General features: G+C 39.4%; 1 protein-coding gene across 2 annotated transcripts; it reads left to right on the top strand.

Moving 5' to 3' along the window:
• VTC4 (Inositol monophosphatase family protein) lies at positions 1-23,847 on the top strand. 2 transcript variants are annotated; one of them, XM_039117080.2, is made up of 12 exons: positions 1-167; positions 268-326; positions 541-591; positions 1,060-1,140; positions 1,217-1,320; positions 1,407-1,491; positions 3,698-3,752; positions 18,181-18,224; positions 22,956-23,024; positions 23,099-23,199; positions 23,292-23,348; positions 23,464-23,847. In XM_039117080.2, exons 1-12 carry the CDS (start codon positions 164-166, stop codon positions 23,573-23,575), a joined length of 822 nt encoding a protein of 273 aa, XP_038973008.1. In that variant the 5' UTR covers positions 1-163; the 3' UTR covers positions 23,576-23,847. The 2 variants fall into 2 exon arrangements, with proteins under 2 accessions (XP_038973008.1, XP_038973007.1); XM_039117079.3 differs by having other exon boundaries at positions 26-176.
• The last annotated feature ends 984 nt before the right edge of the window (positions 23,848-24,831 follow it).

Genomic DNA, 24,831 nt, shown 5'->3' with positions numbered 1-24,831 from the left:
ATGGTTTTATTGCAGTTATTTCTGAAGTCTAGGGACAACATCAAAATTACGCTCACAATCGCATCTCTGGCCATTCCGAGCTTCTCTCCGCACTTTATATTCTCATCATCGTAGATGTTCAGCCACCAAAGGGGGAGCATTTATTAAACGAGGAAACACGATAATGGGTGAGAAAGGTGTCATCTCTCTCTAAATTATTCTTCTAATTCTTCTCGCTGTCAAATCTTATTCTTCTAATTATTTTCTGTCTCTGTTCGTGGGATTCAGATTATTCGCTTGCGGAGTTCCTGGCGGTGGCGCTGGAGGCCGCAAAGTGCGCCGGAGAAGTGAGTCGGATGGAATGCTCTCCATCCCCCTTTTTTTTTATTTTTTTTAATATCTATAGGACGTTCACTTCCTCTCCTATATATATATATATATATATATATATATATATATATATATATATATATATATATATATATATATATATATATATATATATATATAACTATGTATAACTCATCATCTCTTCCTTTCTTCATGATTTTTTTTTTCTAGGTTATTCGCCAAGGATTCTATCAGACCAAGCATGTGGAGCACAAAGGCCAGGTCTTCTTTATGCTTCCTGATTTCCTTTTTCTTTTCTCTTTTTAAATCGATATCGCTGTTGGGATCTTCTTTCTTTAATTTATATAAAGGTGCTGAAAAATGTGTAAAAGAGGCACGAATAGAATAGTCAAAATTGCAGGCTTTCGCTGCTGCCGTTTGATTCCTTGTTTGCTGTCTAAGGTGCATATCTTGCTGCAGATGGAGGACATGGATGGAATTTATTTCCTGATTTTGATTTGTTAATGGAATTTTTTTGATGATTTTTATATGGGAATTTTAGTCCTACAACTCTGACGCCCTTGAAATACTCTTGATTTAGTATACAAAATCTATTTTCTGCTTCAGCGAAAAGAGAGAATAAAAGAAGAACAATGCTATCTATGTTTATGAGAATTATAGTTTTTACTGTCAGTCTCTCATGAGACATCTCAGCTAAGTAGTGATGATGGAATGGTCAATGAAATGCAGGTGGATTTGGTGACAGAAACTGATAAGGCATGTGAAGATCTCGTGTTCAATTACCTCAAGAAGCATTACCCTGATCACAAGGTTAAGTCATATTGTAGCACTCATATGTTACGTTCTGTTATGAATCGTTGTTTCATTTATTTAATTTTTATTACAGTTTATAGGTGAAGAAACATCTGCTGCGTTTGGTACTGCTGAGCTGACTGATGATCCAACATGGATTATTGACCCCCTTGATGGAACCACTAACTTTGTTCACGGGTATCTGCAGAAGGCTTCTTTCCAGAAATATTCGTCTCCTCTTGCTTTTATTTGATTTCTCATCATGTTCACTTCATTACTTGCAGGTTCCCATTTGTCTGCGTATCCATTGGCCTTGCCATTGGAAAGGTTCCAACTGTCGGTGTTGTATACAATCCAATAATAAATGAGGTGAGGATGGGCTTGATGTTCTGTTTCTATGTTTTATAGTGCTATGAATTTTTAAGAACATTTAAGTTGTACATTTCATGCCTATGATGTTGAGAGGTAGTTTATTATACAATACTGAAAAAGATCTTTTGGAGATACAACATAGCATTTCACATCTTGAAAAATAGTACATATTTGATCCTCATATTTTAAGTCTAAGAAGATCTGCTTTTGACACCCAGGTGAATTTACACATTTAAAATCGATGTTAGCTATAGGTTATTAACTTAGGTAATTTCAAGTCAAGGATGCCCATCCAGTAACCAATTGACCTTTGAGTATTTTGACTTGAATATTTCTTCATTTATTTTTCCCTGAGGAGATGACCTTTTAGTGGATAACATTAAATGCAATCGGAAAGTATTAATGCAACATCCAATGTCAATATCAAGGGATCATGTTCAACATACACATGTTATAATTATGGGCTCTCTGGCATCTGCACACGAGGTCTTTTAGCAAGATAAGTACAAGCACAGCAAGCAAAGTTTTAAGTGTTCCTGCATATTTTTATCATCTCATGCAGATGTTCAAAAATATGGATAAAATGCAAACATCATATGCTTTCCGACATCTTGTAGCTTTAAGATTTCTTCACCATAGGAAAGTTGCTATGAAAGAAGGGATAGACACAAAAATATTTATCCACTAGGAATTTTGTTAAAGATATAAAATCCAACTCAGATTGTTTATATTTGTAAACAACCATATTCTAGGCTTTGTGTGTAGAAATAGGCGTATAGAAGGAGATATTGCTCTTTTCTTGATACAGTCTTATGATGTAGCTATGTTATGTCTCGATTCTAGGACAAGTGCATCATTTTTTTATGAACCTCAATATTTCATAAATCAGTCCATGTTGTGGTTCTTCAGCCAATGCTTGAGCAATAGATTAACTGGATAACTGTTAACAAGTTTCTAGGGGAAATTCAAAGGAACAAAGAAAAGGGTTGAACAGTTTCAGGTTTCTCACCACTAGATGAAACAACCGTTATAACAGCTACCACTTTCCTCTAATTTTTTGTCAATTATTCATTTGGCACGTTACATTTTATTTTATGCTTCAGCTGGTGATAGCGAATAAAATGTTATAGTTCACATTTTTTTTTGTATTTTTTGAAACTTTTATTTGGTTAATTTTTAAAGTAGCTTTTAGAGTCCTCTTTTAAGTGAAATTGGTGTAAAAGAATTCAATAGATGTTCGGTTGGACAAGTCATGAAATTTTTTGGATCTGATTTTGAATATTTTAGGTGACTTTTATAGGGTTATGTGGTCTTCCAAATTTTTCTTTTTTGGGAAAGATTTTGATGATTAGTTTCTTGCTTTCTAAGAGTCCTAGTTTACTTGAAACTCAAGTCATCTAGAATCTATAAAAAGGCCTTATGTCTAGCCCACTAGGAGATCGTATCTGGTCTGTTTTGGATAAAGAAAGGATTTCTTTAGGCCGGGTCTGGCCTTCTATTCCCTCTATCTTCTTCTTCACCTTGTCTCTTTGTTCCTCCTCGTCTTCTCTATCTATTATTCTCTTAAGTACTCTCTCTTCTTCTATATCTGTACTTCAGTCTAGTATGTTATTGTTCTATGTTTTTATGCCTAAAACTTAAATTCTTTTGCAAGTTAATTATCGACTTTCAGCCTTTGACAAATTATCCGAGGGTGGGCCTTGGCGCAATGGCAAGTTGCTCCATTGTGATCTAGGTATTACAGGTTTGGAACATAGAAATAGCTTCTCCACATGTTAGTGTAATGCTGCATACATCTGACCCTCCCGAGAATCCACCATGGCAGGAGCCTCGTGCATTGGAATGCCTTTTTTTGTTAACAAATTACCATTAGAAATATGTTTCTAGGACTGATTTCTTCTCTGAAAGATTAAACAGAATTTTTTTTCATATTCTTGAATTTTATAATTGCTGAAGATAACTTTTCTATCTTGTTTTCTTTGATAGGATAACTAGGAGACTTGTTGACCCAAACATTAATTTAATCCATTCCCTAGGCCCTCCAGTGCATCGCAGGCCATTCCCAATTGGTCCTGCATCAGCTGATTTTGAGGGCAGTTTTCTTAAATGTTAAGATCTATGCATTTGTTGCTGAGTCTTGCTCTAGTTAGAATGCAAAACGTGGTTACAATGAGATATGACTTGTCTCTATTCTTATATGCAGCTCTTTACTGGTGTTCGAGGACAAGGTGCTTTCCTCAATGGAACTCGTATAAAGGGTAAGAGTAATAAATACTTTAATCTTGTACTTTGAATTGTTCAATATCTAGTACTTGGTCAGAGAAAAATGTTAACCCTGACTGATATTATTGAAGGGTTCCGATCATGTCATGATGGGCAGCGGAAGCTAGGATTTTAAAAATTTCTTAATAAAGTTCCTTAACATGAAACCCTTATAAGTCTAGATCACCTTAATGGTAACAATCAAACAATATAAATATAAATGCTGAAATAGAAGAATACCTGTAACGCTAAATCCAAGTTTGTAGAATCTCCACGAGGCGTCCAAGTGTTCGCCCTCCAACGGTGATCCACACGGAAACTCGATCAAGACTTTAGCTCCAAAGATTTTTGATCCTTAATGCTGAATCCTTCCAAAGGATTTAAATTGGTTTGCTTTCTTTCCTCTCTTATTTTTCTTTCACCTTTCTAAATCACTTCTAATCTTTTTGTCCTAAAGAAGACCTCCTTGTCTTGGCTTAGGACACTCTAGAAGCAATGCTAGAAAGAGACAAAGGCTTGTAAGAAAGAAGGGATAAGGGAGAGAGAATGCGGTGGAGTTGGAATAGAGAATACAGTGGAATGGCTCCCTATTTATAGATGTGAAAGGATGCATCCTAGCCATCCTTTCATGCATCAAGGGATGTGAGAGAACCAAAGGAGGCGCCCCAAGTGATCAGCCGTATCATGAATGGGGCGCCAATAAAGGAGGGAGGCGTATCAAGGTGGAATGATAAGTGGATAAGGATGTTTCATCCTTATCCAAACCAAGTGGCGCCTCTTCATGGGGCGCCATATCACATTCCTTCACGTAATTTTTCTAAAGAAAAATATCATCACGCCTCCCCTTAAAAACCTCATCACGCTATCCATTCATTTCCTTTGATGTGCCATCATATGATCATGATCCAATGGCTAGAATGCCGGGAACCAAAGCCAATGGTCCAGATCTAGGCGCCATCTAATGGTCCAGATCAAGGCATCATCATCCAGGGTGCCATCCAATGGTCCAGAAGCAAGATGCCATCACCAATGGTCCAGATTCAGGCGTTGAGCAATGGTCCAGATATTTCATCCAGGGAGCCATCCGGTGGTCCAGATTCAGGCGCTGACCAATGGTCCAGATCTTTCATCCAGGGAGCCATCCGGTGGTCCAGATTCAGGCGCTGACCAATGGTCCAGATTATTCATCCAGGGAGCCATCCAATGGTCCAGAATAAGGCGCCAACCAGTGGACCAGATCCTTCATCCAGGAAGCAATCCAATGGTCCAGAAGTGAAGGCCCTATCAAACCCAATCCAATTGGGTTTAACCAACTTAAAGAAATCATTAAACCTAATCAAGGTCCGCCGTACCGGTACCGGTCGGCGTACCGGTGGCCGGCCGGACCGGTACGGTACCGGTCCGGTCCGGTACGTACCGGCCGGTACCGGTGGTTTCAAAAACCTCGCGCTGTGGTTCTTAAAAAAAAAAAACGTACCGGTGCGAACCGGCGAACCGGTACGGGCCCGAACCGGCCGGTACGGGCCCGTACCGGCCGGTACGGGCCCGTACCGGCCGGTTCGGCTAAAAAACCGGAAAATACCGATTTTTTAGTGGCTCCGGTACCGGTCTAGGATCGGACCGGTACGTACCGGCCCGTACCGGCCGGTACGGCATTCCATGAACCTAATCAAATTAGGTCTAATTAAAGCCAAATGGGTTCCAACTCTTGGCTAACCCATATTAGGTCATGATCTAATCATATTAGATCAACCTAATCTAAGAATCAGATTCGAATTTAATTTGAATCAGGAGCTAGGATTTGCAACACGTGCTAGCATGTTCATCTTGCAAACATGATCTAATTCAATTAGACCCTTGATCAATTTTCTTGTGTGTGACGCATTGGGTTCCTTATCTTAGCCAGCAGTAGGTGCAGGTGCAAGTTGACCTAACTTGATTAGAATACCTCAATCCAATTTAGGTCCAATTCATTGCTAAACCTGACTTAACAATCAGAACCTTTCTGATGCTTTGATCTCATCAAACTCTTTGATCCGATCAACCCAAAAGACAAGATTGACGTCTAGCAACGTATCATGTCTACCCGGAAGATGAGGAATGTATTGGACAAATCCAAACATACTCTTCAATGGCAAGTTACCGTGCAATTCAATCCCTTAGTCATACTACATCCTGAATAAGTATATGAGTATGGATCAATATCAAACTCAATCACTTATTCATGTCTCTTTTAATCTTTTATATGATAATTCAAACAATGAAATATTAGAAACTCTTTCTAATTTTCATTTTGCTTTGATCAAAGGCTTCTTGAATCATCATAAGATTAGAGTAAGTAGGATGTTACCTTCTCTTACTAGAAGTGACTGATTTCTTGTTGACCTACTCACAACCTTCGTACAAAATCCACCATATCCAGAATACCCCGTACACAACGTAATGTCGTGAATGAGGGTAAACCAAAACATAGGTTCAAGTGCACAAGGTACCATGGTGATCTCAGATCTAAGGATCACTTGCACAACTCCCACTATGAGAACTATCTTTTGACAATTAAGAATCCATAAGATGTTCTCATTGCTGGTCAATTCAGTGAACTCATTCCTCTAATGAGCACCCACATCTTTGTATTAGTGTCTCACACAAGTGATTGTGAGATCAATCACCCTTTACATCGAGCATACATAAGATGTGCCAGTCTTTCCAGTAATATTGATACCCGACTCAATGTACCAATGACTGGAAATATTTAAGATTAGAGTTTTAGGGTTTTAGGTCTCACTAGTATGATCTCATCATAGCATCAAAACCATTGCCTTAATCTAAGGGATTTATCACAAATATAATCAACAGCATATGATAAAAGACAATGCCTTTATTCATATTTAAATGTCATGTACATGATTTGGAAAATCAAAAGAAAATCCTTCGCAATACATATTGCGATTGGCTTGTAGGGCATCTATTCTTTCAATCTTCCACTTGCACTAAAGCCAATCGCCTTTATATTTTATCTCCATACGATTGAGATGGCGATCAAATTGCTGCTGTGGTAGAGCTTTAGTAAATGGGTCTGCTAGGTTGTTCTTTGTGTTTACTCGTTCAATGACTATGTCTTGTCTTTCGACAATCTCTCGAACAAGGTGGAAGCGTCTTAGAATGTGCTTGGATTTGTGATGAGACCTTGGTTCCTTCACTTGAGCAACAACTCTAGTGTTATCACAATAAACTGGGATTGGTCCAGCAATCTCAGGAACTACTCCCAACTCAGAGATGAAATTCTTCATCCAGACAGCTTCCTTAGCGGCTTCACTTACAGCAATATATTCTGCCTCAGTAGTTGAGTCAGCTACAGTTTGCTGCTTGGAACTCTTCCAGCTCACTGCACCACCATTTAGGGAAAGACATACCCTGAAGTGGACTTGCTATCATCTGGGTCTGACTGAAAACTAGAATCAGAAAATCCTTCTAGTTTCAACTCAGATCCTCCATAAACTAGAAAAATATCTTTAGTCCTTCTCAAGTACTTAAGAATATTTTTCACAGCTATCCAATGATCCTCTTCTGGATCAGCCTGGAATCTGCTTGTTATGCCTAAGGCATAAGCAACATCAGGTCTGGTACATAGCATAGCATACATTATTGATCCTATTGCCGAAGCATAGGGAATAGAATTCATTCTATTCCTCTCTTTAGATGTCTTAGGAGACATCTTCTTAGAGAGATGTATGCCATGACTCATAGGTAAGTAACGTCTTTTACTTTCTTCCATGCTGAATCTTTTCAGCACATGATCTATATACCTAGATTGGGACAAGCCTAGCATCCTTTTAGATCTATCCCTATAGATCTTTATACCAAGTATATAGGATGCTTCTCCCAAGTTTTTTATGGAAAGACTTTTTGATAGCCAAGTCTTGACCGATTGTAACATTGGAATATCATTTCCAATGATCAATATGTCATGTACATTCAATATTAAGAAGACAATGGCACTCCCACTAGTCTTTTTGTGCACACATGGTTCATCCACATTTTTGATAAAACCAAACTCTTTGACTGTTGTATCAAAACGGATGTTCCAACTCCTCGATGCTTGTTTTAATCCATAAATGGATCTCTTAAGCTTGCATACTTGATTTGCTCTCTTACTTGAGACAAATCCTTCTGGCTGTGTCATGTAAACCTCTTTCTCAAGATAACCATTAAGGAAGGCGGTTTTGACATCCATCTGCCAGATTTCATAATCATAGTATGCAGCTATTGCAAGCAAAATCCGAATAGATTTAAGCATGGCAACTGGTGAAAAAGTTTCATCATAATCAATTCCTTGCTTTTGTCTGAAATATTTTGCCACCAGTCTAGCCTTGTAAGTTTCTACTTGGCCATCTGCTCCAATCTTTTTCTTATAGACCCATTTGCAACCTATAGGGTTTACACTCTCTGGTGCATCAACCAAAGTCCATACTTGGTTGGTATACATAGAGTCTATTTCGGATTTCATGGCCTCTAGCCATTTGTCAGAGTCACTACTCATGATAGCTTCCGAATAGGTCAGAGGATCATCGTTCTGAAAGATGTGATCTTCATTATTCTCAATGACAAAACCATATCTTTTAGGTGCATTTCGCACTCTATCTAACCTTCGGGGTGGAGATGTGTGTTGTGGTTGTACCTCATCAATGGGTACATCTGGTTGAGGAATATCTTGTGTCTCCATTTGTAAGTCTTGAACTTCTTCAAGTTCAATTTTCCTATCCTTGCCTTTTTCTAAGATAAATTCTTTCTCTAAGAAAATGACATGCCTACCTACAAAGACCTTTTGTTCGGTAGGATGATAGAAGATGTATCCTGTACTATCTTTAGGATAACCTACAAAAATACATTTATCTGATCTAGCACTTAGCTTGTGTCCAAAATTTCTTATGACATAAGCTTTACAGCCCCATATCTTAAGATACTTAAGATTAGGCTTCTTTCCTCTCCATATCTCATATGGAGTACTAGATACAGATTTTGATGGTACCCTGTTTAATACAAGTGCAGCAGTTTCTAGGGCAAAACCCCAGAAGGAAGTAGGAAGATCTGTAAAGCACATCATGGACCGTACCATATCTAATAGAGTACGATTCCTCCGTTCGGCTACACCATTTAATTGTGGCGTATACGGAGGTGTCCATTCAGAGAGAATGCCATTTTCTTTAAGATGATTTAAAAACTCACTAGAAAGGTATTCACCTCCTCGATTAGATTGAAGGATTTTAATACACTTTCCAGTTTGTTTTTCAACCATACTTTGATACTCTTTAAACTTATCAAAGGCTTCGGATTTATGTTTCATAAGATACACATATCCGAACCTTGATAAGTCATCAGTGAATGTGATGAAGTAAGAGTATCCATCTCTAGTTGGAGTTGTCATAGGACCACATACATCTGTATGCACAAGTCCTAATAACTCACTTGCCCTTTTTCCATGTCCAGTGAATGGAGACTTGGTCATTTTTCCCATAAGACAAGATTCATAAGTTCCTAATGATTCAAAATTATAAGGATCAAAGAACTCTCCTTTGTATAACTTGTGTATTCTTGACTCACTAATATGACCTAGACGGCAATGCCAAAGGAGGGTGTTATTTACCTCTTCTCTTTTTCTTTTATTACTTTTATCAATATGATAAATATTGTCATTAAGGGATAGAACTAGAAGACCATTTTCTATAATGCCATTGCAAAGATGCTTATTAGAAAAAGAAATAGAACAACCATTGTCCTTTCCATTAATCTCAAATCTTTTCTTTAACAACAAAGGAATGGAAATTACATTTCTAATAATCTTGGGCATGTAATAACAATCTTCTAACTCCAGGAGCTTGCCGACGGCAACTCCAATAAGTAGGTTCCAACAGCTTCAGCCTGGATGGACTCTCCTCCAGCGCCATAAAGCTCGAAGTCACCTTTCTTCAAAATTCTAATTTTCTGTAGTCCATGCAATGTCTTGCATATATGAAAACCACAGCCGGTATTCAATACCCATATATTTGTATTTGAAGAACTTAATGACAAACTGGCACGTAACATAAACATACCTTCTTATGCAACTCTTGCATCAGGCTTTGCAATTGCAAGAAAACTCTTGCAATTCCTTTTCCAGTGGCCTTTCTTGCCGCAATGGAAACATGCACTTGATATGGAGATTTTCTTTCCTTTCTTCGTCTTTATCTTACTACTTTTAGTAGCATCATCCCCTATTGATCCAAGATCAGGGGTTTTAAGGATGTAAGAAAGTTTCTCCTGAGTGAGAACAATTTTAAGATTTCTCAACCAGTTCACATAGCTCGGACCGGTCAACTTGTTGGCATCTAAGATGCCTCTTAGTGAAAGTGAAGAAGCCATTTATGCAGAATTTTATTCTACATATATAAAGAACAAAACTAATATAAACAGACCAATCATGATGAGATATATACAATTAGACTAGGACTTTATCTAATTATTACTCCCACTATTTTATCGAATATCATAGCCCTCTCCTATGATAAACGAGAAAACCTAATTTTTCTTAGTAGGGTTGAGATCCTAATTCTTCATAAAAACCTTGTGGTTACACAACAAACCAAGGTCCGCCGTACCGGTACCGGTCGGCGTACCGGTGGCTGGCCGGTACAGCGAGCCAGAAATTTGGAATATTTTTTTTTAAATGTTGTCTCTGTTGGATCTTAAATTAAGTGAAGATTGATGTTTTTTTATTGCTTTTTTCATGATTTTTGATGTTTTTATGTTTAAATTTAGGGTTGAAATTTGAAACATAGATGATGCATGTTATGTTTTCCTCCCGTTCCAAATGATAAAATGATACACATAAAATATCTTCAAATTAAGATACAATCATTTACATAAGTATAAAGCACTCTTGGATATCTAAAATCGGGACGAGTGCCGATGGCTCTCGTAGATATCCGGATCATAAGTATAATCAGGAGGCAAATCAACCCAATCAGAAGGAACGCGCGCCAGGTTATAAGAACTGTCGGATCTCTCGCTCACGCTCTGGCTCTGAGAGGTGTCCTCTGATTGTGTAGGGGCCCATCCAAATATAGCGGAAGTAAAATCCAATGCACCATATCCATATTCGTCAGGCTGAGGCTGTGGATAATAGAATCCGTATCCGTATGCTGTCGGATCTGTAGTCGTATCCTGTCTTCCTGAACGACCTTGAGGAGCCCGTCTTCTATATCCAATGATATCCTCACGAAATCTATCAGGTGATCGACCGTGGTCCGTATCCTGTGTAGCATCCGTAAATTGGGACTCACCGGTGAAATAAAGACCACCCTCCGGCTGTGTCTAATGAGTACCATACTGTCCTCCGCTCCCTCCATGGCTAGAAGATCCATCACCACCGAATCTTCATCGCTGCTAGTCCAAGTCTCTTTCTCGACACTCTCTATTGGGACCCTTTGTTTTCCTTTCCTGGCCCTCTCTGTCTGGCTATGTCTTCCTTATCTGCCGAGCATCTCTCGATCAGCTCTCTCGGAGGGTGTCTCATACCAATCATGTGGTGATTGGCTCCCCTGTGCCTGCGACTGATCAGCTCTGGGAGTGCGTGGAATATTGCGCTCAGCCCATTGCTCTGGATCGACCTTAGCTTCGGTGGCTATGAAGCTAGCTGGTCGTGGAGGCGATCCTGGCTCGTCAAGCTCGGGATCCTGCTGCTGGCCTACAAGCCAGCCGAGTAGTGGATCATCGTCATCAGCAGTGAAGGTCTCGTAAATCGGATCTGTATACTTGAGCTCCGCTTCCTCCTGGATGCACTTTAGCCTCAACCGCAAATTGTAATGCATATAAACAAGGTCGTTGAGGCGTTTTTGCGTCAAACGGTTTCTTTGTTTGCTGTGGATAAGGGCGAAGGTGGACCAATTGCGCTCACAGCTACTAGAGGAGACTGTTTGGAAGAGGATCCGGATAGCTATTCGCTTTAGATTTCTCGCGGACCCGCCAAAATGTACCCACCATTCAGCTGCAAAAATATTTATGAAAATTACATATATGATAGTTCCATAATAGTAATTAAGTAACACCAGGTGAATGTTTTCCTGATGTGTCACGTACCTGGATTCATATTGTGTTTGCTGACGACAGCCGCTCGTTGGTCAAAACTGTAGCTGCCCTCTCTAAATAATTTGCTCTGTGAAAAATAAGCATAAGAAAACCATGTTAATAATTGAAGATGCCGATATACTTACACATGCTGGTAATTACTAAATCATAATTACCTCTTCAAGACATAGGGCCGCTTTTTCTGGATCATGCTCCATCTTGTAAATCACATTATGCAAAGCATCCAGAAGTGTTTCATCCATACCAATTCCATCTATGCTGTACTGAAACCGGGGGTTTAGGTAGTATGCTGCACATATACGAGACTATCTTAGCATAATTATATAATTAGATCCATCACTATAATTGTCACTATAATTATATCTTAGCTTACCTGCTAGATGCAATTCCGTACCCATTTGCGCTCCTCACCGTTGCTCAATGATGTTGACGTACGTCCGGCCATGTGCTGGATCTGTCTCCATAATCTGATCCTTTGCCTTGACCATCATGTGATACAAAAACCCCATCTGGGGGTAGATCTCGCTATCTACGGCCCGCAGCACTTCATATAATGGTTTGATAGCCTTAACTATTGTAGTAGCCCGCTGCCAGAATGGCTGTCTCGTCACCAAGTCTTCTATCTTGCTTCCTTCAGTGCCGGCATAAGAATATCTACTATCATACCACTCGGGACTGGCAAACATCTGACGTAGGGCTCCTCTCTTTTCGAGTATGCTATCAAGTGCGATGAAGTTGGTAGCAAACCGTGTGACTCCTGGTCTCAGAATCTCTCCTCCTGCATACTTTCTCATCAGTGCAAGGACCTAGTTATGGTTATAAATATACCTGGTAATGCGTTGGGCTGTCTCCACCGTTTGTTGCACCCTACGGATCTTTCCAATGTCCATCAACATGAGATCGATACAATGTGCAGCATATGGGGTCCAGAAAATATGTGGTCGCCGCTCCATCAAGACCTGCCCGACAGCCTTATTTGCGGTCCATTATCAGCGACGACCTGCACGACATTCTCCTCTCCTACCAGATCAATCACATCCTCCATAAGTTTCAGCATGTACGCGGTGTTGTGCACATAAGCCGAAGCATCAACTGATTTGTAGAAGAAGGTCTTCGCATCACAGTATGTCAGGAAGTTGATGATGCTCCGCCTGGTCGGACCGGTCCAACCATCGCACATGATGGTTAGTCCATATATGGGCCACTTGCTCTTGTAGGAGTCAATCCAATTCTCCAGCTCCTCCTTATTGTTGTCAAGAAGCTCACCGTATGTCCTTCGGGTCTGGAGAAACTACACCGGGACCGGCAGCTTGTATGGCGGCAATGGCAGACCTGTAGTATGTATTGTCTGCCACATTCGCTGGGATGTGGCTGAAGTGAAATCAGGATCCAATAGCTCGCCACATAGTTTTCTTCTTATCCTTCATCCACATTGTGTCTACCCTCTGCTGCCTTGAATCTCTGCTGGGAAGAGCATGCGGATCTACATCATGAATTGTCGCTCCTTGTGGAATTCCTCTAGATGACTTCTTTCGGCTACCAAAACTACCCAGCATAGATCCAATCCGGCCACGTTCTTTGCCGACGCCCTCCCTGACTGAAGTTGTCCTCAAGAACTCTGGATCTTGTCTAGTGCTCCCAGAACTGCCGCCCGACTCGTATGCAGAGGGCCCAAATCGAGCCCTATGCCTAGCCACCTCCTCCTGCTGCCACTGATCATCCAGGCTTGCATGCATGACCGCCTGAATATCTGCCTCCTCCTCATCTAGATCCTCAACCTCCTCTGGCTCCCTAGAGTGATAGGAAGGTGGCTCTGCCGCTCGGCGATCGACCTCCGCCCTCTTCTTGGAAGCCATCTCCTTCGCTTCTTTGACCTCAGCGAGATTCTGCCACGAATCTCGCTAGGACAATTCGGGCACGTAGCAACCTCACTGGAATTTCCGGCTAAGTGTTGCTTCAACCTGGTTACCCCTCCTCCCTTGAAAATCTTGTCGCAAAAGTTGCATTGAAACTGGTGTCGTTGCCCCTCTCCTCCAAGTCTTCGCCCATAAGACCAGCTAATATCACACTTTGTAGGGTTCGTTTTTCTTGATGGCTCCATTTCTATCATAAATATACAACTTATCAAAAAATTAAGCTAATAAAGTAAATTTTCGCATTATCTTATTTTTTAAGTAATTTATAAACTATTTTTTTTAAGTTACTTATTAACAAAATTAATGAAATAACGTAGGACAAAAAAACCGCACCTTAAATAGTCTCAGCTGGATTTTTTGGGCAGGACCTCCTCCTCAATTTGTGGGCTATCTCTCAAATCTTCCCGTCTCTGATTACTCTTCAGAGGCTCACTGAATTTGAGTTACTCTGGATAAGCCAATCTCTCTGAAACACTTCTGGATTTGAGTTACTCTGGAGTCTGGACAGAGCCTCTCGTTCGGTTTTTAAAACCGAACGAGTGAGAAGGAAGGCGATGTGCAGACAGGGCGACAGGCCTCCCACTTCGGTTTTTGTGTTGTGAGAAGGCCACTTATGTTTTTTGATTTGACAACAAAAGGAAGAAGTGGCCCGTGGCCACTTCTTTGGGAAACCACGCCCGGCGCGGGGTTTTTGAAACCACCGCATGGTTTCAAAAACCACAGCGCGAGGTGCTGTGGTTCGTAAAAAAAAAAAAATTCGTACCGATGCGAACCGGCCGGTTCGCACCGGTACGAGGCCAGTACCAAGCGGTACCGGCCGATACTGACCGGTACGGGCTCCGTACCGGGCGGTTCGGCTAAAAAAACGGGGAAATACCGGTTTTCATGTGGTTCCGGTACCGGTCTAGGACCGGACCGGTACGTACCGGCCGGTACGGGCCGGTACGGCATTCCATGCAACAAATTCTTATGAGTTCAAAGGTAGGAAACTCTTTCCAATTGCATCTCATGCAATTCTCAACTTTATCCTGTCCTCTTAAAATACTTATAGCCTTGTGGTTGCACAACAAACTATAATGTTTTAGTTAAATCAAACCTTTCATTTCCATACAGTCATATTCAAATAATATTGCTCTTGTGGTTGCACAACAAAGCAACATATTAAAATATGCCATAAACATCTCTATGCACCAAGACAGTATAACATCAGTCCCCATTGCAAGTCTTGTGGTTGCACAACAAACTAGCATGGATCTTGACATAATAATGTCGAGGCATGAAGGAAGGCTATTAATAGTGCTATATCAATATTAAACTTATCTATAATAGACAATCAAACAATTGGCCAGGTAAGCAGGTGGGAGGCTCTCCTTACTCAGAGAGTAAGGTCCTAATTAGAGAACCACCTTTAGTGCTTTCCTTAGACGCCAATTAGATTAATTGTTCTAGAATGGGTTAGCTCAAAGTTTTTCAACAGTATGACTTAATATAATTTTTATTGAGAGCTAACCGGTCTCTAGCACATTCTTTTAATTGTAACATATATTTAACATGTCTAAAATAAACTATCATGCATCATGGCTATTTCATAGCATGTATAAATCATAAGCAATTGATTGAATCAATTAACATGCTTCAACATATCTTCATATGAAAAATTTATATCATGACCTTTTATTATATATCATATCATATATGAATCATATAATTCAGCATTTTTCTAAACATATGATATTACTATCTCATAGTAATTTAACAATCATACATCATGCATAATCATTTGATTGAACCAATTAAGGACGGCTCTGATACCACTGAAGGGTTCCGATCATGTCATGATGGGCAGCGGAAGCTAGGGATTTTAAAAATTTCTTAATAAAGTCCCTTAACGTGAAACCCTTATAACCTAGATCACCTTAATGGTAACAATCAAACAATATAAATATAAATGCTGAAATAGAAAAATACCTGTAACGCTAAATTCAAGTTTGTAGAATCTCCACGAGGCGTCCAAGTGTCCGCCCTCCAACGGTGATCCACACGGAAACTCGATCAAGACTTTAGCTCCAAAGATTTTTGATCCTTAATGCTGAATCCTTCCAAAGGATTTAAATTGGCTTGCTTTCTCTCCTCTCTTATTTTTCTTTTACCTTTCTAAATCACTTCTAATCTTTTTGTCCTAAAGAAGACCTCCTTGTCTTGGCTTAGGACACTCTAGAAGCAATGCTAGAAAGAGACAAAGGCTTGTAAGAAAGAAGGGATAAGGAAGAGAGAATGCGGTGGAATGGCTCCCTATTTATAGATGTGAAAGGATGCATCCTAGCCATCCTTTCATGCATCAAGGGATGTGAGAGAACCAAAGGAGGCGCCCCAAGTGATCAGCCTATCATGAATGGGGCGTCAATAGAGGAGGGAGGCGTATCAAGGTGGAAAACATCCTTATCCAAACCAAGTGGCGCCTCTTCATGGGGCGCCATATCACATTCCTTCACGTAATTTTTCTGAAGAAAAATATCATCACGCCTCCCCTTAAAAACCTCATCACGCCATCCATTCATTTCCTTTGATGTGCCATCATATGATCATGATCCAATGGCTAGAATGCAGGGAGCCAAAGCCAATGGTCCAGATTTAGGCGCCATCTAATGGTCCAGATCAAGGCATCATCATCCAGGGTGCCATCCAATGGTCCAGAAGCAAGATGCCATCACCAATGATCCAGATTCAGGCGCTGAGCAATGATCCAGATCTTTCATCTAGGGAGCCATCCAGTGGTCCAGATTCAGGCACTGACCAATGGTCCAGATCTTTCATCCAGGGAGCTATCCAGTGGTCCAGATTCAGGCGCTGACCAATGGTCCAGATTATTCATCCAGGAAGCCATCCAATGGTCCAGAATAAGGCGCCAACCAGTGGACCAGATCCTTCATCCAGAAAGCAATCCAATGGTCCAGAAGTGAAGGTCCTATCAAACCCAATCCAATTGGGTTTAACCAACTTAAAGAAAACATTAAATCTAATCAAATTAGGTCTAATTAAAGCCAAATGGGTTCCAACTCTTGGCTAACCCATATTAGGTCATGATCTAATCATATTAGATCAACCTAATCTAAGAATCAGATTCGAATTTAATTTGAATCAGGAGCTAGGATTTGCAACCCGTGCTAGCATGTTCATCTTGCAAACATGATCTAATTCAATTAGACCCTTGATCAATTTCCTTGTGTGTGACGCATTGGGTTTCTTATCTTAGCCAGCAGTAGGTGCAGGTGCAAGTTGACCTAACTTGATTAGAATACCTCAATCCAATTTAGGTCCAATTTAGTGCTAAACCTGACTTAGCAATCAGAACCTTTCTGATGCTTTGATCTAATCAAACTCTTTGATCCGATCAACCCAAAAGACAAGATTGACGTCTAGCAATGTATCATGTCTACCCGGAAGATGAGGAATGTATTGGACAAATCCAAACATACCCTTCAGTGGCAAGTTACCGTGCAATTCAATCCCTTAGTCATACTACATCCTGAATAAGTATATGAGTATGGATCAATATCAAACTCAATCATTTATTCATGTCTCTCTCAATCTTTTATATGATAATTCAAACAATGAAACATTAGAAACTCTTTCTAATTTTCATTTTGCTTTGATCAAAGGCTTCTTGAATCATCATAAGATTAGAGTAAGTAGGATGTTACCTTCTCTTATTAGAAGTGACTGATTCCTTGTTGACCTACTCACAACCTTCGTACAAAATCCACCATATCCAGAATACCCCGTACACAACGTAATGTCGTGAATGAGGGTAAACCAAAATATAGGTTCAAGTGCACAAGGTACCATGGTGATCTTAGGTCTAAGGATCACTTGCACAACTCCCACTATGAGAACTATCTTTTGACAATTAAGTAAGAATCCATAAGATGTTCTCATGGCTGGTCAATTCAGTGAACTCATTCCTCTAATGAGCACCCACATCTTTGTATTAGTATCTCACATAAGTGATTGTGAGATTAATCACCTTCTACATCGAGCATACATAAGATGTGCCAATCTTTCCGGTAATATTGATCCCCGACTCAATGTACCAACGATTAGGAATATTTAAGATTAAGGTTTTAGGGTTTTAGGTCTCACTAGTATGATCTCATCATAGCCTCAAAAACCGTTGCCCTAATCTAAGGGGTTTATCACAAATATAATCAACAACATATGATAAAACACAATGCCTTTATTCATATTTAAATGTCATGTACATGATTTGGAAAATCAAAAGAAAACCCTTCGCAATACATATTGCGATTGGCTTGTAGGGCATCTATTCTTTCAATTATGTTGTCGATGCTCTCATAATAACACTCAAAGAACTTGTATTGTGCAGCTTCATCTCAAAATGAATTATTAAAGGCCCTCCTTGTAACAGAGGTATGCAATATTTGTGTCATTTAACATATTTATATCATATCCTTTATTGTAATTGCTGTGAGAGTTATTTATTAGGTAGTGAAATTATATATAATGTCTGCTGCTGAACTTGTAGTTGCATGATAGGTTCTTAACATCTAACTTGCAAACTTTGGAGAGAGTATGATTCTTATGCTTTACACAACAAATATATGTGGAATAATTTTTAGAGGATACTTAGGATAGCAAGTTTGAAAGTTTCCTTTGTATGCTTTAATTTATCTACATTCAGTTCAGAATATTTATAATTTGTTATATTAACTTGTGAATTTAATTCTTGCAAATATCAAGTTGGGTGGAGAATATACTAGGATTCCTACTTGTTTGCTGACTTCGATCTAATGCTTGATGTACTACTGAAACCTTGTGCGAAGTAGGAGAAAATAATGCACGCAAGGTCATTACCATCAAGAAACTCATTAGAAAGCTAAGGGCATGTGAATGATTAAAGAAGAGTAAATAAGAGGATAAAAGAATAGATTTGTAATAATGGTTAGCAACACCACCTTTAACTTCATTATTTTTATCAAGGTTTGCTATCTCGGTACCATCCTGCTACAATGTTGGTATGCCTGATCCTGCTACATTGTTGGTATGCCCGGTATAGTGGTCGGGGCAGCATACCGACACTTGGTACGCCCTTTGTACCGTATATTGTTAGGTAGCGGTACAATCAGTACACACTGGTGCCTACCTGTATGGCATATAATATTTTCATCAAAGGCATGGATTACCTTGTCCCTAAAGGATTTTTATGTTTTCACATCAAGCTACTTTTATCAAAAAGTTAAAGAATGTAAAAAAAAAATTCCGTGAAGCTCACCATAACGCCTAAAGCTTCACAGCAAGAGGCTATCTGTTATGGCATGCAACTTTGCAACCATGTCAGTGTAATAGTTAGATATAATTTTTCTTTTTATTTTGGTCTCAATATGACTTTTGCCCTTGGCTTTTAATTTGTCCCTCAATAATAATTATAGTTCCTTAAATAAAAAAAATGATGCTCTCAATCTTTTTGTCTATATTATTTCCAAATTTAGGAGAACACTGTAGATTTTCTCCCACGAGCTTGAATTTTGATAACCAATAAAATAGATGTGTCTACTTGGTAACAACCTTACTAACTTCTCTGCAAGTTCATTTCTTTAGGGTTGGTTACTTGGTTGTCTTGGAATCTGGCACCAACCATAGATCGTTGATGTTAGATTGCTTAACTAGTCATAAAATGTTCTTCAAACTGATGGATCACACTTAGATTGATTAAGTTGGTCCCATATCAATGGGATAAGGCATCTTGTTATTGTTCCTTTTTTTTAGCGCACTTGACTGCCATCACCTGGAGAACCACTGGTGGCCTAGTCCATTTCTATTAGTAAATAGTTTATTGTTATATCAAGAGAACAAGTGTCACAGCAATGCAGCTCAAGTTAGAATGTAGGTTTTCTTCAACCCAATTAGAGAAGCAACTAATGTGCTTCCTTACTACTATTGTCTTATTTGAACCTCCCAGCTCATCAAGAATAGAAACACACAAGACCCTGATAACTGAATGAATTAATGACTAAAATCTAGGCTTTGGAACATTTTGACTAAAAAAACATAGTTTTTCTTTTTTTACTGTTTAATTTCGAGCAGCAACAAGACATGTTAGCAAGATTTATCCATATTTGCTATGTCTCATGGTCAGTCTGTAATGTTGCAAAAATTAATCTTTTAATGAAACAAACACCCCTCACCCCAAAGCAGAAAAAGACAAAGAAAAAATGAATGAAGAAGGCTGTGTTTGGCATCATTGTCACTTTTCTTTTTAAAAACAATGGAAACAGGAATTCCAGTTCCATTTTTTTCCAGATTTTTGGTAATAGCAAACATGTTTATTCACTAATTTTCTTTTTTAACAATGAGGGCTGGCAATGTGGCCAGGGACCAGGGATCTGTGGGGGGGGGGGGGGGTTGCGTGGGCGTGGGTGGCAACCGAGGGAGTGGTAGAGGGAGAGGCGGCCTCAACCCTAAAGATTTTTTTTGTTTTTAGATTAAGCTACTTTTATCAAAAAGTTGAGGAAGAGTTTTATCTCCTATCAGATCAACAAGAATTTCCTGTTGTTTTCCATAAAGCTCACCATAATGCTTAAAGCTTTACAATGAGAAGCCATCCATTATGGTGCTTAATTTTGCAACCATGTTAGTGCAATGGTTAGAGATATTTTAGAGAAGCAAGCTTATTCCCAGCTCATTTTTAAAAAAGCATATTCCTAGCTCATTTATGAGAGAAGCATCACCAGCTCATGCTCATTAACAGCTTACTCATTTGACGTTCCTATTACAACGTTTAGGGCTCGTTCTTCGGTAAGGCTGCAAATGGGTCGGGTTGACTCGTGACCCGACCTGACCCGCTTAGACCCGACCTGACCCGCTTAGACCCGACCCAACCCCCCGTTTTGGAAGACCTGTGGTGCCAGGTCGGGTTCTAAAATTGGACCCGTTCCATTTTTCGGGTCGGGTCTGCATTCAGTCCTACCCATTTGAAATTTGGATAATTTTGAATTTTCAATTCTACAACCCGACCCGACTCGACCCGACTTGAATCTATAAAATTATTTAGGCCTGCGGGCTGCTGCCTGCAAGGCTGCAAACAAGTTCTCTTAAGGCCCGACCCAAGCTCTGTATCCCTCTGAAAAATCGCAGCCAGGTACTGCAGATAACATGATAGATGTGGCAGATCAAAGATATACTGCAAGGATTAATTTAAGACTGTACAGCATAAATTGAATACGAACCTCTGGCAGCCAGTATTTACTTGCAAACATGAACCTAATTTGTTAGGAGTCCATGACAAATGAAGGTATGCATACAGAACTCCGAGAATAACTTAAGGAGTGCTGCTTACCATAGTTATTTTAGTCTGAGTTTTGGCAATTAAGAAATCCACTCAATATACAAATTCAAGTAGAACGTGCGTGTATTGAGATGCTCATACACTACTACACTAGTCAGTTTGAAATCATATTCACTTCATAAATCTACAAATTATACTCACAAGTTTGGCATTAGGTGCCAGAACCATCGGAGTGTAGAATGGAAAAACTGCAACTGTGCCCCAAGTGAAAGCAGTGCTCGCAATTTGTGAACTCGTAATCCCTATTATGGTAAATATCTTTATTTTCCAGTGGCCAAAAATAAAAAGGTTGATTGGTGCCTAGCAACATGATGTCAAAAAGTAGCAACTCCTAGCATAGAGCTAGCCATCTAGTAGAATCACACATTCTTACTTCAGGAAATTTTTTTCAATGACCATGCAAAATCATAATTCTTTCTTATAAGAGTAAATGTAAAACAAAATGTGAGCAACGTGCATCTAGTAGACCCGAACCCAAACTAGCCCTGACCCAGACTTGAATCGGACCCAAAATTTTTGGGTTGGGTCCGGGTTATACATGGACATGACCCGAAAAATAATTTTTCGGATAAGCACTTCCCATGCAATACTTAGACAGAAAAATAATTTACCAGTAGCTCCGGAATCTCTTACCATGTTCTTTTCCATTATTACTTTCTCGGATAAGTTGCTAATATCTATCCATATTTTTCATAATACCTTTTGTCTATATAAAATATTTATTATATAAATATATTATAAATATATGTTATATGATGTATTATAATATATACTATATTCTACAATACATATTATATTGTATTATATTATAATATATAATATAATATTAGAGTTAGGAGTACTTTAGGAACAAATAAAAAGGTTATTTTATCGGCTGGTGAGAAAATGACTTACCGACTTTTCAGGTGGGTAAAATTTTCCTTCTATTTTATGGGTAAATGCTACCCATGGGGAAATAATTTACCTATTTAAGGAAGCATGAGAACATGGGACAGTTGACAAACTTTTTCATGTTATGTGCCCACCAAAAAATGGGCCCTTAGTGATTTCTCTGATCTCTCTTTGTTACTTTCTCAACCTCTTAACTACCACCCACCGTAGCAGCTCGCATTGATAAGTAGCTTTGACATCAAAACAAGGCTCTGTTTGGATGACTGAGAAGCTAATCTTTGGATAAGATCTGCTTGAGTGAGGAAGATTAAAAAAGGAATTTTGATGATTGATTAATTTGGGTGATCGGCAGAGCTGAGAATTTAATCATCTCCATTTTTTAGAGCCATGGAAAATCATTTTTTAATGGAATTTGTTGTCCTAACCTTTTGTATCAGGTGCCTGATCATACCTCCTGAACTCCTCAAACTTCCTTTCACATACCACTTCTCCTTGACAACTTGCGCTTATCATACCGATGCACTATCTTATTGAGCAATCTAACAGAAATTCCTAGTGTATCTTGGAATGAACTGAGCAATTTCCTGCTATTTGATCTCTTTGATGAAAATTATCCTAATTTACTTTGCCAACATGGAAGCTGATCTAGTCAATCCATTGATCACCCCACCTCCCCTCCACCCCCCAAACACAAAAAATGCATACCAAGGTAGCAGTAAAAATTAGTTCATGACATCATGATGCTGCGATTTGATATCTATCACAGTTCTAGCTGTTTCTTTGATTAATAGCTAGAAATGACATAATTTATCTATTATGCATGTATGTAAGAACGTCAAGTTTGATGCATGTTTGAAGTCTTGCAGATTAGCAACATTTGACTGACAACAGGAATGTTTGAGCAGGCCGGGACAAAGCGTGATAAGTCAACTATAGATTCTACAACTAACAGAATTAACAGTTTTCTCTTCAAGGTAAGTTTTTTATTTTCTGTACCAGTCATGACTAGGATCATGAGATGCAAAATTCTATTGGCTGTTACTATCAGGTGAGGTCCGTCAGAATGTGTGGTTCCCTTGCTTTGAACCTTTGTGGTGTTGCATGTGGTAGGCTTGATCTCTGTTACGAGCTAGGATTTGGGGGCCCGTGGTATGTTTGTTTACATAATTTCCCTTGAGTTCTAAGGTTGCTAGATTGATAGCAAAGTAATGCTGCAAGTATTGATGAGTTGCCATCCACAGGGATGTGGCTGCTGGGGCTGTGATTGTTCAGGAAGCTGGAGGTCATGTTTTTGATCCGTAAGTTCTCAAAAACTTTACATTAAAGATATCAATTATGGACATAGAAACAGCATCATTGAGCATTGCTCGTTTGGCCAAGGTAATAATGATAATTTGTTTCTTGTTTGCACAGAAGTGGTGGAGATTTTGATCTCATGGCTCGGAGGGTGGCAGCATCTAACAGCCATCTGAAGGATCTTTTCGTCAATGCATTGAAGGAAGCTGAGGGAAGCAACCTCTCCTGAAGAACCTAGAAGATGCTGGTTCTCCTGAAGCCATTGTTTCAGTTCTCTCATAATCGTCATTTAGATTGTTAAGACTGGGAATTACATAGCTGATGATTTTTTAATCCGGATAGTTGCCCTTCTTCACCAATGTTACTGTTGCAAAGCGAGCAATTTAGCCATAATTAAGATTATGTGTTGCTTGCATCCTCATAGTAATATCTTATGTTCTAAATAAATGTCCCTGTATACGGTTCACGATTAAATATGAACGACATGCTAGTTTACTGGTCTTTCATGTGTTGAAATGAGAGATGCTGCTCATCTGACTCTGTTTACATGTAATAGAGTCTAAGCAAAGCATTAGACTCCAACTCGAGCTTCAGTTTGTATGTGCCTTGTAGGATGATTCACAAATCCAAAATCCCTATGAGTCCAATTTCTTCAAAGCACGCATGTTATATGCACATGATTGGTGCACATGCCCATGACAGTTGTGTGCAAGAAGACCTACGATCCTATGTGGTGCGTGGTTTGCACCATATAGCACTGTGCAACGCTCGATGGTTGTCATCAAAAGGACGGCTACCAACGGCTATCAAGATCCATACACCCTAACGGAAATCCAATTTATAAACCTATGCCTATAATGAACTTTGGATCCAAACAATAATCAGGATTCGGGTGGGGCTATTTTTGGTTTTTACTTAAATTGAGATGGGAGGAAAAGTTACGAGCATGAAGCCCTGGGTTGTGCTGATGGAGATGTCGGAAGAGAGACTATCATTCAACTCTGACCTAGTGTTTGTTGCTTCCACACCCACCAATATCATCCATCATTGCATCCATTCTGAGAGGAAGAAAAAAAAAAAAAAAGAAAAAAAAGGAAAAAAAAGGACAACTTCAAGGCGGCCTTGAAGGATGCGGCGCCCCCATGTTGTCATGCATTCATCCATGCGGTGATACATCAGAGCATGTATCCTTGACGCATGCCCTGCAATCACCATTGTGCCCGCAAATGGTGATGAGAGAAACGCATCCAGTTAAAGGGAAAGGAAAATAAAAGTAATCTCAAACTAAGATGATTAAATGAGAAAAAATAAATATAAGTTTATGAACTAAAGACGCAACTGTATGTTTGTAGCATGCCTCGCAATCATCATCCGCACAATGGTTGTGCTCGCAAAGGGTGATGTGGTAAACCTATTCCTTCCTTGAAAGAGGAAAGAATAGGTAATTAGAATGTATGTATGTTACTACAAGAAAATTTATTGACT

Source organism: Phoenix dactylifera, chromosome 1, assembly GCF_051530095.1.
Source record: "Phoenix dactylifera cultivar Ajwa chromosome 1, Ajwa_hap1_PhDact_Kaust_v1.1, whole genome shotgun sequence".
In the NCBI taxonomy this organism is placed as follows: domain Eukaryota; kingdom Viridiplantae; phylum Streptophyta; class Magnoliopsida; order Arecales; family Arecaceae; genus Phoenix; species Phoenix dactylifera.
This window is presented reverse-complemented; position numbering and strand designations above follow the sequence as displayed.